The 16721-nt window shown below is 38.7% G+C and overlaps 1 protein-coding gene across 7 annotated transcripts in view; it reads left to right on the top strand.

The window, feature by feature from the left end:
- ZDHHC14 (zinc finger DHHC-type palmitoyltransferase 14) overlaps positions 1–16721 on the top strand; it is a 91367-nt gene that overhangs the window by 18922 nt on the left and 55724 nt on the right. For 5 of the 7 annotated variants that reach the window (XM_044422137.1, XM_044422109.1, XM_044422090.1 and 2 more), the window contains exon 2: positions 11599–11771. In XM_044422137.1, coding sequence (XP_044278072.1) covers positions 11599–11771 — 173 coding nt within the window. The remainder of the gene's footprint in view (positions 1–11598; positions 11772–16721) is intronic. The other 2 variants (XM_044422118.1, XM_044422100.1) reach the window with 1 other exon arrangement.

Below are 16721 nucleotides of genomic sequence, written 5' to 3'. Positions count from 1 at the left end.
TAAGAATAACAGTAAGTGCTGAATAGAGAGAATATATATGTATACAGCACAGTTCTTAAAACAGTTTATATAGACAGAAAAAATAGTAAAAAGATAATTAAAGGGTAACCCTTCTTGAGCTAACATTAAGTCTAATGTCAACTAGATGATGATAGAGATAGGACTGGAGTTGGAGAATCAGGGTTTCATTGTGCTGCTGAAAGGGGGCAGTTACTACTGGAGTCGTTTTCTAGTTCTGACATTGCTGATTGCTGGTGCTGCTTTCCCCCTCCCCTCCCCTCCCCTCCCCATTGTTTGCCTCTTTCCTCCTTCCTCCCTCTCCTGCAGCACCTGCTTGCCACTTGAGGATGAGGTGGGACTTCTGGGTTTGTGCATTCATCAGTACTGGTTGTTCATAACCCAGACATTTGTAACCCAAGAACTATACTGCCTGTATAAGAACATGGCACTTAACTTCCCTCAGGGGTGTTTATCTCACTTGTGTGTTCATGCTCTGTTGCCCAAGGTTCCTTGATGTTGGGCAGATTTCACAGCTGTCAGGTGTTCTGCTGGAGAGCTTTCTTCCCTATTGAAGCTGATGGATTCATTCATTTTAATGTGGAGGAGGAAAGCCCCACATTAAACTGGATATGAGGAGAAGGTCTCCCCCCAATACAGCAAAGGTCCTTGATATGAGGGGAGATTTTAACCCCTGTCCAGCTACTTTTTGGCAGAGGGGCATTTTTTCCACCTATGCAAGTAAATAAAGCAACTGCTCCACTAACTTGCAGAAGAGGTTGGGATTGGTAGGTACCTCATGTAAGGTGTTTAAAGAGAGGCAGTGTTTGAGTCTATAACTTTAACAAAGCATGGCAATGCAACTATAACTGTTCTCTAATGTCACTTCAGTTGTAGGGAGTTTTTTGTTTTGAAGTACCAGAACAGTCTGTTGGCGCAGTCTTGTGATTTGTAAAAATATCTTTGTTTTTCCTCATAGCTACTATAAAGACAAGTTTATATAATGAACCTGTTCCATAGAAGTCTTGCTTCTAATTTGTTTCTTGTGGTAAAAGGGGATTTTATGTTAACACTAGACCAAATTCATTTTTTTCTTCAGCTTGTCAGCCAATAGTTTATCCTTTTGGTAAAGTTTTAAATTCCTCTTCCTGATTACATAATCATAAATTTCCCTGTACTTTAAGCAGTTACCTCATATAACTACTTTGTAGAATGGATATTGTTTTGATCTAGACTTTATGGTCTGTGAATAGAAAAGCAGTAGAGGGAAGTTACTCATGCTGATTTCTAACTGCTGTTGTTGCTGCTTCCAGCCTCTAAAAATCTGCTGTGAAGGACAGAGGGCAGGGGTTGAAGAGTCAGCCAAAGTCATTTCCCTCTCTATTCCACCATTGGAAGGATAGGTTGAATTAAACTCTGCTTAGGAGATGCTCTAGCTGGTACAAGCAGTCCAACCCAATGTAAATTAAATTGTCATTCTCAGAAACTTCTAATATTCTTGTTCAATATTCTTATTTGCAGTTACCTTTATACTTTTAGAATAGAGACTCTTCAGTGTTTAAGGCAGAAGAGAAAAGTAAATAACAAAGTGGATGTTACAATGTTTTATGCTGGGATAACTTTGGCTATTTTAGGCTGCAAACTTAAACACACTTGGTAGGAACTAGATACTTCACTGAAGACATTGAGACATAGTCTGATTAAAGATGCATAGGGTTGCTTTGTTACATACCATGAGGAAGTATTTGTACTGTTCAGAGTTCATGCCTTGGGACAGTAGCAATACAATTTAAAGTAGATAGTTTGGATTTTCTTCTTTTTAGATGTAGTTATTTTCTTCAACAAATACTGATGGACACAGTTGTTTTAGGTATGCCAGTGGATAGGCTAATAAGAGAATAGTTTTGAATTCTGTTCTGTACTTCCAAGCTCTGTGACTGCAGACAACTCCCTTCTGCAGACAAATTGGATGGGGGCAGTATGTTTATAATGTTGCGTACAATTATAATTTAGAGATTGTAAATAGTTGAAACTGTAGAAGAGATGAGGGTAAATGTTTTCAAAATTTTATGTAGGCAAGAATTGGGTATGATTGGAAAGGAGCAGTAGCAGTTGTTTATGAAGAACTTCTATTCCCTGGCTACTGAAAACCTACCCAGACAGTATTTTTTCTTTCTAAACTTTGCAGTTTGAAAGAACTAAATTTTTTTCTCTTTGCAGAAAGGACCATGAAAGTTAAAAATGGAATGAGCATCCTATGATCTTGTGAAAACTGCTAAATTTTGGACTAAAGCATATATTTTATGTGGAGATGTCATTGCTCCCATTCAGAATCTAAAATTCACCTGGTTAGAGAATTATGCAAGAATATGCATTTAAACTCCTCTTGCATAAAGCACAAGTATTTCTTATTTGTATGCTGCGCTAGGTGACTTCAGGATATGCTATGTATTTCACTTAAACTGATTGGCCCCATGATGTTACACATATGTTTGTTCAGTTATAAAATTCACTGTGTTCCTTGGAGTGCAGTTACAGGTAAGCATAGATAGAAATGCCACTGTAGTTGGCTGAGAGCTATCTGTATAACCTGTCCATATTTATGGGAGACATAACATTGCCTTCTTGCTGAGAATTAGCAACCCATGTGAGCTGTTCACTATGGTTATAATGTCAGTGAAGGGTCATGGGAAGAAATTTATGAAATTTTGTAATTCTAGAAATAACTACTACTCTGTCCAAAGAAAACTTGCTGGCTTCTAGAAATTAAAAGTTAATGTATCATAGTGTTTTACTATTGTGAAACTCTGTGTTTATCAGCCTTTCTCAATCTGGGTTTATGCTACAACTTCCAGCATTCCAACATTTAGGCAATGCAGGGTGGTTGATGGGAGGTGCAGTTTAAAACATCTGGAGGCCACTGGTAGAGGAAGGCAACTGGGCATGTTCAGCCTTGAGAAGAGAAGACTGAAGGGGAACATGATATTCCTATATAAGTACCTCAAAGGCTGTCAGAAAGAAGAAGGTCAAGATCTCTTCTCACTGATATCAGAGTGTAGGACACAGAATAATAAATTCAAGTTGTGACAACCCAGATTCAGGCTAGATAAGAGGAAAAGTTTTCTCACTGTCAGAGCAGTATGACAGTGGAACCAGCCTAGAAAGATTGTGAGCTCTCCCACACTGGAGACATTCAAGATGAAACTGGGCAGGCATCTGAGTGGAATGGTGTAAATTGGTGTCCTGCAACAGCAGGGAGTTGGACCCAGTGGTCTTCATGGCCTCTTCCAACTCTACTATTCTTTGATTCCATGAAAACTCCCTACCATCCATGTGAATACTCAGGTATATGCTATTTTTCTTCATTGCAATGAGGCACAGTATCCATATGTCCATAAGGCTCATTGGAATACTCCTTTCTCATCTTGGTCTCTGGGGAGGCTACGTGCCTGAACATTATGTGAGGGTGGGTTTTTTTTCCTTTACACATTTATTCAAGTTCCAGGTTCAGGCTTTCTGCATGTACGAAACTGGAGGTGGGGAAGGTGAGGAGGAATCTGGTGAGATTGGGGGTGGGGGTGCTTTTTGCTAGTGGATGCTATAATCTTAGACTTGTTTCACATTGTGTAGTGTTGTGTTGTGTTTTTAATGCAAGAAAAACTTATTCTTCCTTTTAATGGGATTGTAACACCCAACTGTGAGTTGTTGGATGGTTTCAGATCCTTTTTCTGAAACCACAGTTTGAACTAGTGTGCCATTATGGTTGAACCATCAGACCATGATTTGGGACATTACTCTGCCCTTCCAGGGCAGTTTGGAATAGTTTCTGGAGATTCTCAAAGAAGGCAAGAGTAGAGGGGATCTATACAATCTATGGGGTGTGTCTATATCTGCGATACAAGTAATGGTTTAGAATACAGCAAAAGTTACAAACTGTGATCCAGCATTGCATTTGAACCAATCTGCTGTACATGCAGAGATGTTTTTTCTTAACCCAATAAAAGCCGTAGATATTATTTGGAATGTACAAATTCAGCAAAAGCAATTAGTCCCTTGCTTCATATTTGGACTCCTCCAGTCAAGGACTATGGACATTGTGCCTTGTGGAACAAAGAAGGAGCAATGGAGACAAAAGCAGTCTGAGGGAACATGGACCTGCCTCATTTGGAAATAAGAGGTGAAGCAGAGCCTTTCCATCTGCCTTGCTGAAAAATTGTTTTTCTTTTTCCTCCCTCTCCCTTTCTCTTTGAGTGATATGCCTTTTTTAGACTCTAAGCCTGTGGGTAGGAACTGTCTTTTTCTGGCATTGTAAGCTGCTGTGGGAGCCTTGATTTGGACTGATAAGTAGCATAAAAATACTCTAATGGAGTTAATATGCATACCTGGGTGGAGGGGGGTGAATCATTTGCATGGGTTCTGGAAACAAAGTATATCTGAGTTATTAATGTGTGCAACAGTTTTAGTAGCTTTTTTCTAAACAAATCATTAAATATCAGGCAGATATTTGTCATTAATAGTTTTAAATACATTTTTTCTTATTGTTTATATTTCCAAACCTGGAATTCAATGTAAGTCTTCCAGTGTTGGAGTTAATCAATGGGAAAGGGGGAGAAGTGGGGGGGGGAGGATCTCTACAAATGGTAGAGCATAGACCAGGGGTCCCTAGTGCAGCATCTGCAGGTACCTTGGCATCCACAAGCACTTCCAGTGGTGCCTGCAAAGGAGTTCCCAATGTGGTCCCAAAGGTACTTCCAATATTTAATTTTGTTTACATTTCCCCTGCTTTTTAATAGATGTACATGGATTTGTTTATAGGAAGGGAGTGTTTATCTTACCAATTCTGTAATATCAGTTTTTTAACTGTCAAAAAGGTACAGAGAATCAGCTGACATTTCCATTTGTTAATTTCCATGAAATAGGCAACAAAAAGGAGCACGTACATCAGTAAATCTTCCAGTGGGTACAGTACATTTTCCAATGCAAAATATATCTGTGTCATAACCTTCTCCCAAAAAGAAGCAACTTCTGGATTTTACCAAAACATATGTTTGAAAGAAGTATTAGCTGTATCGCACCACTGGCAATTAGCTGAATAGACAATCCCTTATTAAAGAGAAGTTGTGGTGTCCAGTGACATTAAACAAATGTTTTTGCTGAAAAAGACATAGACAGGCAGACACTAGGCAGACATCAAAACAGTGATCCACTGATTTTGTGGTGGTGCCCACAGTAATTTCTCAAATTCCCAAATGTGCCCATAGGTCCAAAAAGGCTGGAGTGCTCTGGTATAGATTGTAATTCTGACCCTATTATTTTGAAGAACAGCAGAGATTGTCCTGTGCCCCAAACAGACAAGTTTCACTCATGCCATTGGAAACTATTCCTAGCAACGAAATATAGAACTGATACTTGCCTACATCTGCTGGGGCACAGAAGCAATCATGAGAAGTGTGGCCATTGTACTTCAGGGATGCCCCCCCCCGCCCCGGTTCAGTAGTTGAAATTGGGCTTTATCATGGTCTCTGTATGCCCCCAAAGATCTAGAAATTGCTGTGCAAATCCTTGGACATCAATCCTCTTTCCAATTCTTTTGGAAGTGAAGAGGCGGCCTCAGAGGCCAATTCCTACAATCCCTTTGGGGGATAGGAATGGTTTCTACAACTTTTTATTCCACAATGGTTGTGCCACTTGTGCAATAAAAGTTTGTATCTAATGGTTGCTTGAATAGAAAGCAGCTTGCATAACCAATCATTATCTTCCCCCTGCAGCTCCTTCTACCCCCTGAAAGTCCTCTTTGAGATGATCAGGAGCTCACCTGAACACTGGACTGTGCTGTATGGGACTGCAGGCAGTGGTGATGCAAAACCCATTTGTTTAATTTTGTGCAACACATACATGCTGCTTAGGAGAGATGGTTTCTGAAAGAGCTGTAACGGGAAGAAGGGGAAGATAAAGATTGGTTGTGTGATCTTCCTTCCTCTTGTGCAATTTTGGATACAAGAGAAATGAGCAGAGATCAAGTGAGAAATCCTTACTGATTTCACTTGTCATTCTTGTCTATGTAGTATGTCTTTTGTAACTTTTAGGTTAGCATTTTCTTCTGTATTTTAAATAACTTCCTGAAATAAGATGCTACTTATTCTTCAGGCTTTCTTTCCCTTTCTAAAACAATTTCCCTCTTATTATGAATACTATTGCTAGAAAGTTAACAGTCTGAGTGAGAACTGTTTAGTCTTCCTTAGTTATACATGGCTGTAAATTGTTCTTTTTTAAGTTTAATGGAATCATGTTATGGTAATGTCTACAAACCCCTACTTTGTATCTGTAAATAAATAATATGTTTAGCCCACCATTTATTCTCCTCTGGCTAAAACCACCAGCCTAACAGATCCCTCACCTTTTGGTCCTCCTATAATGACCAATAAGTCATTCAGTATGGACCACAAGTCAAATATGATGAATCTTTGACTAATTTGAGCTGCATTTTAGTAATTGTCTGGTCCCACTGAAGAGCCATTTCCAAACTGTTTGCCTGAAACTTCTTCTGCCTGCTCATCCCACCCTAAAAATACAAAATTTCGTCTCACATGCATACTGGCATAATATGTGTCCTTCATAGGTGCTAATGAATGAAATTTAGCCTAACACAAATTAGAAACCCAGATCACATTATTAAGACGATGAAAAGTTCCCCCTTAGGTTTTTCAATCATATTTCATCTTGTTCAAGTTTTGAATCAGCTCCAAACTTTTCTGTCATCACTTATAAACTGCTTGATGTTGTCTTTTTTACCCTGGAAGCTACAGAAAACTTTTTTTCCCTTCAAAAGCTGTTCTGTTCTCTGAATGTGCTGATGCAACCATTCAACAACAAGATCCATATGGGCTTTGTTTAATGCAGAAATAAAGCATTTACCACATAAAACAAGCAGCTTTCTTTGAGCTTCATTTTCAACTGGACTAATAAGCATTCTTTTTTAGGATCTTAAGATTTTTCCTATCCTTTTCTTTATGTAAAGTTGAGGCTTGATAATTTGTTACTTGGTAGATGTTGAAGCCATCAAACCTAGTTTCCTCCTGCTTTCAGATAATAATTTACATTGAGTACTACGATCATTTGGGTATTTCCAAAATTTGTGCCTCTGTTATTCACTTGATTTAGCTGATCCACATCATTATTACTTGCATATGATATTTGGATGCCAAAATCTGCATTACAAATAATAGAAACTGTATGAACCTATACTGCTGTATGAACTTAATAGAACCAATGCTACTATTTTTCCCCTCAACAAACAAAACAATTTTATCTATAATGACACACAGTTTGCAGAGGAATGCTGAGAGTGGTCAAATCCTGGCTTAATAAGCAATAGACAGCCACTTTGATGTTCCACTCCTCCTTGGGTGAGGGAATGAAACAAAACAGGAAACTACAGTTAACCAAAAATTTCCCATTATGTTTTATATTATATTTGAATTGGGAACTATAATTAATGGCTTTCTAACAAGGTGGAATTAAGAAACCAACTTGAAACCATGGTTTTGATTAGACATCCTTCACTATACTTAAGTCTCCATTGTATTTATTTATTTAAATTTTTTCTGTACTGTCTATATTTCCTTAGAAGATCCCTAGACAGTTTGGAACAGTAAAAACATCAGAACAATTAATAGTACTTGATTAAAATATAATTAAATCACACACACACAATTTAAATACTGGCTAAATAAAAATGTCTTGGTCTGGGACCAGAAAGAATGAAGAGTCAGTGCCAGACCATCCTCTCTGGGGAGTGTATTCCACAGTGGAGGTGGCACCACTGAGATGGTTCTTCCCCTTGTAACAGCCCTCCTTACCTCCTTCAAAGAGGGCTTCTGGAGAAGGTCTTCCATAGAAGTTCTTAATGACTGGGCAGGTGTATACTGAAGGAGGTGTTCCTTTAGATAAACAGGTCCTTAACTGTTTAGGGCTTTATGGGTTATTGTCAGCAGCTTAAATTGGGCTCAAATCAGTAGCCAGTGCAGATAGTACAGGACCAGCATTATATGGTCATGTCTGCCTGTCCCTATCAATAGTGTGGCTGCTCTGTTTTGTACCAATTGAAGTGTTTCAATCCTCTTTAAGGGTAGCCCCACATAAAGTGCATTGCAATAGAACAGACTGGAGGTTACCAGTGTGTAGGTCACTGTTGCCAGGGTCTGTCCATCCAGATTTGGACACTGCTGATGGACCAGCTTCAACTGGAGGATGGCGCTCCTCGCAACAGAAGCCACCTGAAATTCCAGGGAAACCTCCCAAGATATATACCCTGTCCCTTACGGGGAGTGCAGTCCCATCCAGAAAAGGGCAGTTCTCACTCACCTGAATAGGTGATTCACCTACCAGTAACACCTCTGCCTTATCTGGATTAAGCTGGCCCTTAATTAACTGTATCAGGCCAAAGAATTCCTAAATGCTAAGTTCTACTTTATGGGATCTTGTTCTTTTGCATGAAAGGACATATTTTAGTTTTGTGAATATGCCACTGTTACAGGAATGGACAGCAATGGGATCAAGGCACCTTAAGAATCGGACAGTTCAGGTACCAACTTTGTTTGGACTACAAGACAGGCATTGTGGGTAATGGTGCAGCAACTGCAGCTTCAGGGTCAGAAATGACGAACAGCTCATAGAATTCTGTGAAGCCAAGCATCCGTTTATTGCAAATGCATGCTTCAGGCAACTGATTGGATGAGTTTACACATAGGCATCACCAGATGGCCAATACAGCTGTAGACTATAAAGCTTAGATTTCTTCTGAAATGCTTTGACATGCTCCAGGAAGCAATGTATACTTGTGATACTATCTCAAGTGCCTCTTTGTTTTGGGAATCCAGTTTATATATCAGGCATCTCTCACTCCATATACTGTAAAATTCTTTGTTGTCACACCTTGAGAGTCACTTAGCTTACATGGGAAATAGATGCTATGGTCATATAGTTGTTGCATTCCTTAACATTTCCTTTCTTGGGAATTGGAATATACCTCAAGTATTTCCAGTCTGTAGGCCACTGAGTAGAACTTATCCTACTCTTTTCCATCTCTCATCCCTCTAAGATGGGTTTCATCAATTCCAAATAGTTATTCTATAATTGCCAAGATTAGGATTAGCCATAACTGTTACAATTTAGTCCAGAGGCTCTAGATACATTTGGCAAATGTATCCTGCAGTTGTGATTAATGTTCTCCTTTTGGACCCCAACCTTGTTTATAGAAACAAAAACATTTACAAATGTTCTGCACATGTTATCAGCTTCCTGTAGTACAAAACTGTTGACTTACAACCTAAACAGTATGTTAGGGTTTCAAACACTTGATAACATCTGGAAGAAGAATTATTTTTAATTTTATTGTAAAATTTCAATCACAAAAAAGAGGAGAAGGAAAGGAAGGAAAAGAAGAAGAAATAGAATATCCTGTCACAGTTAAGGAGAGAATATTCATGTATTTCTGAACAATATTGTAGTTTTCATATGTTCTTCAGCACAAAGACCCACATGATACTGTTTGCTTGTGGGATAAAAAAAGCTGTGCTTGTTTTCAAATCAGCTAGAAAATGCCAATGTAAATTCTGATACAGTGTCCCTTCAAGTGTGAACTGGCATAGCATTTCCTGAGCCATAATAAATACATACTCCAGATCTGAAATAAAGCATTTTTAAAACTGTGTATGTGAGAGTGTACATGTATGCCATTGAAATGAAACTAATAAGTAGTGAAGTGGAAAAGAGTTGGATCACTGAAATAGATTAGTGGCTGTCAGCATATCATGCACAGTTCTTTAGCAACTCAGTTCTTTGGGCTCCTAAAATAAATTAGAATGTTAACATGTTTTAGTCCTTTTGTTTATTCTTAATTTTTTAAAATGCCAGACATGCTATTATCTTTAAAGTGTTCCAGGTACTCCAACAGAAAGCTAGGATCAGAAAATGTTCTGATGCAAACTGAAAATTTTCTCATAAAAATGGCCTTGTGCACATTAACCCATCACTGATTAGCCCCCTCCCTCAGTGAACCTGTCTTCTTGTTCCTCACAGCTGCTGTTGCTGCTCATCCTCTTTCACATCATTAATAGTGCTTGTTTGTTCGTTTTTTGCTTGACAAGCAAAGAACCAATCAGCATGCAGCCAGTAGGCTCTACTGCTTCATTTTCTCACCATAACCATTGCATGGGCCAGAATGCAATGATTGCAAGAGGATGAGGCATTTGTCAGAGGGCCCCTGTTTCAGTGTGGGTTCTTGGCAGGTACCCAACCATGTGTACCTTTTATGCCAACCTTTGTGAGCTAACAAGATAATGGCGGTTGTTGATACCTGTGGACGTGTTCCACCAATTTTGCAACATGAACATTTGGATTTCTAGCTGCAAAGATGGAAAACAGCTTTGTCCTTGGAGCTGGAGTTTTGCATTTGCCATACCTAGCTTCCTCACCCTCAAACAGCTGAACTGGAAGGAAGTGTACCAGATGTACCTCTGAGGTTATAAGACTGAACTTGGAGAAGAGTTTAGAGTGGGGAAAGGAGGAGGTCAATGCCACTGAAATACAGCATATTGTGGTGGCATCTCAACCTCCTCCCCTTTTCCTCTGAAGCACAACAGTTATACAGCCAACATCAGGCATCTCCCTGTTTTGGAGGCTGGAAGGAACTCAGGAATTTCACTTCCTTAGTTCTCCCCCCCCCCCCCTTAATAAGATTCCTCTACTCCTCTGCATTTGGAAAGTTATGGGCAACCTCATTAGAATGCATTCTAAATCTCTGGTAACAGTAAAATGTTTCTTATATAGAAAGACTGTTGCTGTTGCTCTGCAAGATCTTTGCATTTCATATTATTGTGCAACTGCATCCACTTATTTGTGCATTCACTTTTGTATGGCCAAACAAGGGACAAAGACTCAAAGCTAAGTATTACAGTGCATTCTAACCATCCTTTTGAATAAAAATCTAAATCATTAAATGGTATGCCTTTATAAAAACTCTTTGAATATCTTTTCTTATCAATGCAATGTATGCTTTTTCTTTCAGTTTTGCACATAATAGTGTGCTGGTGACTGATCTTTAAAAAATATGTAATGTCACCAAACTACAGGGAAAACACAGATTATATCCTTTCTGCTGAGTACTGAGAAATGATCAAGACCTGGTCTTAGGCTGCCTAATCTCTGTCGCTTTTCCCTTCATGAAATGATAAGCAGTTAGCAGATTTTTCATTAACACAGTCGACTAATAGCTAGAAAATAAGATGGAAGAAAAGGATGTGAATCGGAACCTGCTTTAGTACTCTCCTTGGGTCACAATCTTTTGAACATGCTGTCAGAACTTATGTAAAATGCATATTCTTAAATAAAATGCTTTATTAGTTTTGTGCTTTGAGGGAAAACGGGTGGGAAGCATTCCTGGATATATTGATGAGTGGACAGAACTTGGACTTGAATAATGCATGTGATCTGCAATGGCTCTTCATCCCATATTCCACTTACAGGATCAATAATGGTGCTTACTAGTTTGTGTTATGGCAGTTAGTTACACTTAACTTTCCATTTTTCCATATTTTGCAGTTGTCCATATTTATCAGAGCAGATTACACCTGCTATTCCTGCAGTAGGAGCAGTTCTGTTCTTTTTTGTGATGGGAACCTTGCTGCGTACTAGCTTCAGTGATCCTGGAGTCCTGCCCCGTGCCACACCGGATGAAGCAGCAGATCTGGAAAGACAAATAGGTAACACAGAAGGTCTGTCATTGTCCTTTCACTTCTTTGTAACTATCTGCATTCATAGTGTAATTATATACTCTAAGAATGGCAACATTGTGTATTTGGTTTTGCTTTAAAGCAGTGTGGCAACGTAGATTGGGTTCCCAGTCTGGCCATCTGGGACTGCCTGATGGCCGTGCCTTCTTTGTCCAGATCATCAGTAGATTGGTAGTTTCCTGGCTTTTGCATATTCCCTCTTCCACCATATTCAGAATGGTTAAAATGACTATCCGAAAGGTTAGTTCCTAACAGTAAGAGCTTTAAGCTGTGGGCAGGGGAGGGAATGGGAGAAAAAAAATATCTCCAAAGCACTAGAGAGCACTCAAAATTTCAAATTTAGCTGGTTTACAGATTTAGATCCAAGATTAGTAGATGCTGGGTTACAGAAAACATGATATTGCTGCAATTTTCTTTCACTTCCCTTTATTTTGATGGCAGTGGTGACAAGCTTTACTAGTTTGAACATTTTCTCTCCACAACCCTGGCAAGCTAGCTATGTGTCTAGATGTGACCTAGGGTTTGATCTAGACTTAGGTCTAGGAAGATGCATTTTGTGATGCACACACCATCATGCTTTATCCAGCTTCTAAATAATACAGACATTTAAGTATGTAATGGCCACTATATTGGAAAAGATGCATTGTTGACTACCAGTGGGTCTGAATGGGTTGGTGTAAATTGGTGTCCTGCACCAGCAGGAGGTTGGACTCGATGGACTGCATGGCCCCTTCCAGCTGTTCTATTCTGTGATTCTATGATTTGATCATGTGTTTGATATATGAAAACCATCTAAGCACAGGTATCCATGAGATTGCTGCATCATTATGCATTGAAGAAAGGAAAATCACAGTCCCTCCTTCTTTGGTATATAACTTACAGATGGAAATTCTTTTTTTGCAAACCAAAAAAGACACTGAAAAATCCATAGGTAAGAAGCAAGCTTGTTTCTCATATTGGTGTTTCAGCATTGTAGCCAATAAGAACTTGATTTCCCTTTAAAGGAGAACTGTGATAGTATACCCTGGAAGTGCTCATAGATGTAGAAATCTCTTATTTGTCACACTTTAAAAAATCTTTACAATCTTCCCTCAGAAATTCGGGACAGGAAGGCACTATGGATGATTCTTCTGGTAGTGGCACTTCTAACCCGACTCCAAGTTTTATCTGAACTGTGATTTAGTTTTCCATATGATGCTTTCTTATCATTATGAGGTTTCTTTAAAGTAGTGGTATACCCAAGGCCTTGCATGCTGTATTTACATCACTGCTGTGTTCGTCATGTACCTCATCCATCAGTTGCTATTATCAATTATCAACAGTGTCCTGCACATTGTTTTCATGAACTTTCTTTAATTTGGAGTGAGCAGCGGCACATAATGACTTTCTAGATGACTAGCTGCAGTAGATGGAAACTGCTGTTATTATCAAAGGTTTTCCTTGCATTGGCTTTATAATACACTAGTGGATCACAACAAACATGCCCAAACAGATGAGTGTAGTAATCTAGAAAAATATTTTAATAATGAAAACAAAAGTGTGATATTTAAGAAGAACCCACAAATGCAAACAGAGTCTGTTTAGTTTTGCTTTCAAAACCATATACAGATTTTCTGCATATGATTGCATTTATCACTGCTAAGCTGATCCACAAACTACTAGAGTGAGTATAATGATGAATATCAGAGTGCCCAAGTATGACACCAGTCACTCAGAGAATGATACAGCCATTGTTTTGGCCCAAGGTTTCCAGTACAAGTATATAGATGCTGCTGCTACTGATGCTGTTAACAAGTAGTAGTACTTCATTTTCAGTGTTATTTAATCCTGTATTCATCTGCAGACCTTTATGTTGTTTCTCTGAAACCATCTGCCAGTTAAAAAGCTTTAAACAGTGGCTTTTAGATGTTTCTTTTCTATGCTTCTTGACCCCCAAGATTTATGGCACAACCCACTTCTTAGTCAGAACTGGGCTACCTGCCTTCGCCCCCAACCCCGCACAGACTTGTGGAAATAATACAACTAAAACAGCTTGGAAGCAGCCACATATGGTGAAATCTATTTTCGACACAGAAGGATGTACATTCTGTTCCTTTAGTTTTTTATGCTTTAGTACATTGATAAACTTTTTGAAAATTAAAATTTTAAAATTACAAAACCTGAATTAAGCATATTTTAGCATTCCAAAAGATACAAACATTTGTGAAGAAGTCTATAGGAAGGCCTGCCCTGAAATGTACATTTCTGGCACTGTTGCCAAAGTAATGTATGCAAAAATTAATGATTTGCATGATTTGTGGAATGTCATCTTGCCTCACATTATTTAATCTTCAATATATTACATATTCAGGCTTCTGAACACTGTAAGCTTCAAGTAATTAGAAAGGATAGGTCTGGAAATAGAGCATATCTAATAACATATATTATAAGTAGTCTAAAAATAGTATGCATTGGTTTATTAAGATACTTTCTCTTCGATATGATAAACATATCCTAAACTACCAAATAAATATAATTTGAACATTTTAACACTTCGTAGACAGTTACTTCACTGGAGGAGACAGGTTTTTTGCCTTTCTCAAAAATAAAATTAGGTGTTATGTGTTCATTAGAATATCATTCTGAAATATGCTAGCTTAAATTATCACTTGTAGGCATAATCAGCATGGCCCACATAATTCTGCTTATGCAAAGGAGATAATGGGCATGGATGTTCCTTAAAAAAACAGGTATTTTCTTATCATAAATCTCTTGTTCTGCCAAGAATATCGAGTGCCTGGGAATAGGTGCACCCTTAAGGAGGTGCCACGACCCTCACTTGTACTGAAACACTTAGAAGAACATCTTGCAAAAATGTGAGAATAGAAAATAACTTCCATAGCCCCAGAATCTCTATCCTTTCCTTTATGCCAATGTAGGTGAGCTCTTTAAGTACCCCCATGTGCTGTATTGGTTGATTCTCTTTGAGGAATTAAGAAGATATTCAGCATATCCCCTGGGTATCTGAACTACTTTAAATAAGCCTTTTCAGCCTTCGTGCTGTGAGTTGGATGCTCACAGTTGCATTTGGATGTAGCATACAGTCCTGAGGTAGTAAGTTTGCCCTAACAGGCAGTCATCAGTGTCTTCTGACTGACAGTTGCAGCTGTTCTAAAAACAAACACTAAGGCCAATGTGGTATGTTCATCATGCACTGCCTAATTTTCTTTAGGACTCTGAGAATCAACTTGGTGGGCAAAAAGGCTTATAAACCCCTCCTGAACCATGTTACTTCTAAGGCATCCACCACTTCGGTATGTGGGCAGTGATAAATGAACATAAACCAATCGACTTCTCTTGATTCACAAGAAGGTCTATCACTGGAATTGCCAGACATCTGGTATTCATCTGAATTGAACTATTTTCTAACTGGATTCTTATGTGTATCAGCTGTTGGAGTGGAATCAGTGAATTCTTTTCCTTGATCATGGCAAAGTTATGCTGACAGAGACTCAGAAATATGGTCATCTGATCCAGTTCTAAGTCCTGGAGCTGGATTGAATGAGGATTTCATCCTATTAAAGATAAATAAAAATTCCATCTCAAATGATCCACTAGTGTAATTACATCTTTTGTGAAAAGAGATTTCATTACAGTAATGGATCATTTGAAGGAAGAATATTGAACTGAAGATGGCTCTGGACAGAAATGAGTTGCATCGAAGAGCATGAAATGTCTACAGACACTATGAAATTCTAACTTTCAATTGCTGTCACTATGCTCTTCAAGAACTTATATCACTTGTTCAGTAAAGAGAATGGGCTGAGCAATCAGCTCTTCCAAGACTCCTCTGGGGGTGGAGGAAGGGGTTTGACAAGAGGTCTAAACTGACTGCCCAGTCCATTACCAGTACCCCACCTGTATGAAAGGAAGAAAAAACCTTACCTGAGAAAGGTGAAGAGGGATAGATGTGTGTGGTGGGTGAGTCGTAATAGAAGGGGAGACGGGGAGGGGAGGGGAGGGGGAGAGGGGGAGAGAAGCTACAAGCACTAGGGATTCAGTAGAGTTCCTAATCCTGAGGCAGGACTAAGGTAGCTGGGAGCTTTTCCCTTGTAGAGGTCAAATTTGCAAGTGAGACCTAGAACCCAGATAAACTTATCCTGTTGTTCCATGGATCTGTTTTTTGTTTAGAATTAGACTAAAGGTAGAGAGTATGATCTAGCCCTTTTCTCTTTGGTTTTTTTTTCCTTTTTCTTGTGAGCAGAAAACCACGAAAAAGCTTTGTGCATGTTTAGTGAGGAGCTATATTCCTTACTCCAATAGGTGAACGTGTTGGGTTTTGTGTTGAAGGACCTTGCTGAACTGCCTTTGTTACGAAAAATGCTAAGAACTAAAAAGAGGTTGAATGCTTAATAATGTGAACAGTCTTCTTAAGTTGCCTTGTAATGAACAGAATGATTCCTGTGAATAGAAGGGATTTCTATCCAATAGGTGTTCTTACTAGTAGAATTGTGTGTGTTAAGGAGGAGGAGATTAGGTGATCTTTTTCTGATTTCTGTCCTTCCCACAGCAAGCCCCAGTGTCACATCCCACACAGTTCTGGAAGTTACCTCAACCATCTGGACTAGTTTTTTCAGAGGGCACAGGGAGAAAAAGGAATAATTAAAACTCTCCCCTCCCACTTCTTTGAGAGTGTCTTATGAATGGAGTTCTACTTACATGAATTTATTGTATTCTGTTGCATGTTGCTGCTACTGTTTTGTATTGCTGTCCTAACACTTTTGTATAGGATGGGATAAAAATGCTCCAAATAAATAAATGAATAATAAATTTAGGATCCAAGCCAAGGTGTCTGGGCATATATTGTAATTCAGCAAAACTGACTTGTCAGACCTCAATATGGGCTGCTTCATATGTTGAAAATTATTAATTTCTTAACAGTATTTATAAACT

This window comes from Varanus komodoensis, unplaced genomic scaffold, assembly GCF_004798865.1.
Source record: "Varanus komodoensis strain SLA01 unplaced genomic scaffold, ASM479886v1 scaffold1, whole genome shotgun sequence".
NCBI classification, from domain to species: Eukaryota; Metazoa; Chordata; class Lepidosauria; order Squamata; family Varanidae; genus Varanus; species Varanus komodoensis.
Note: the sequence above shows the minus strand (reverse complement) of the source record. Positions and strands in the feature narration are given on the sequence as shown.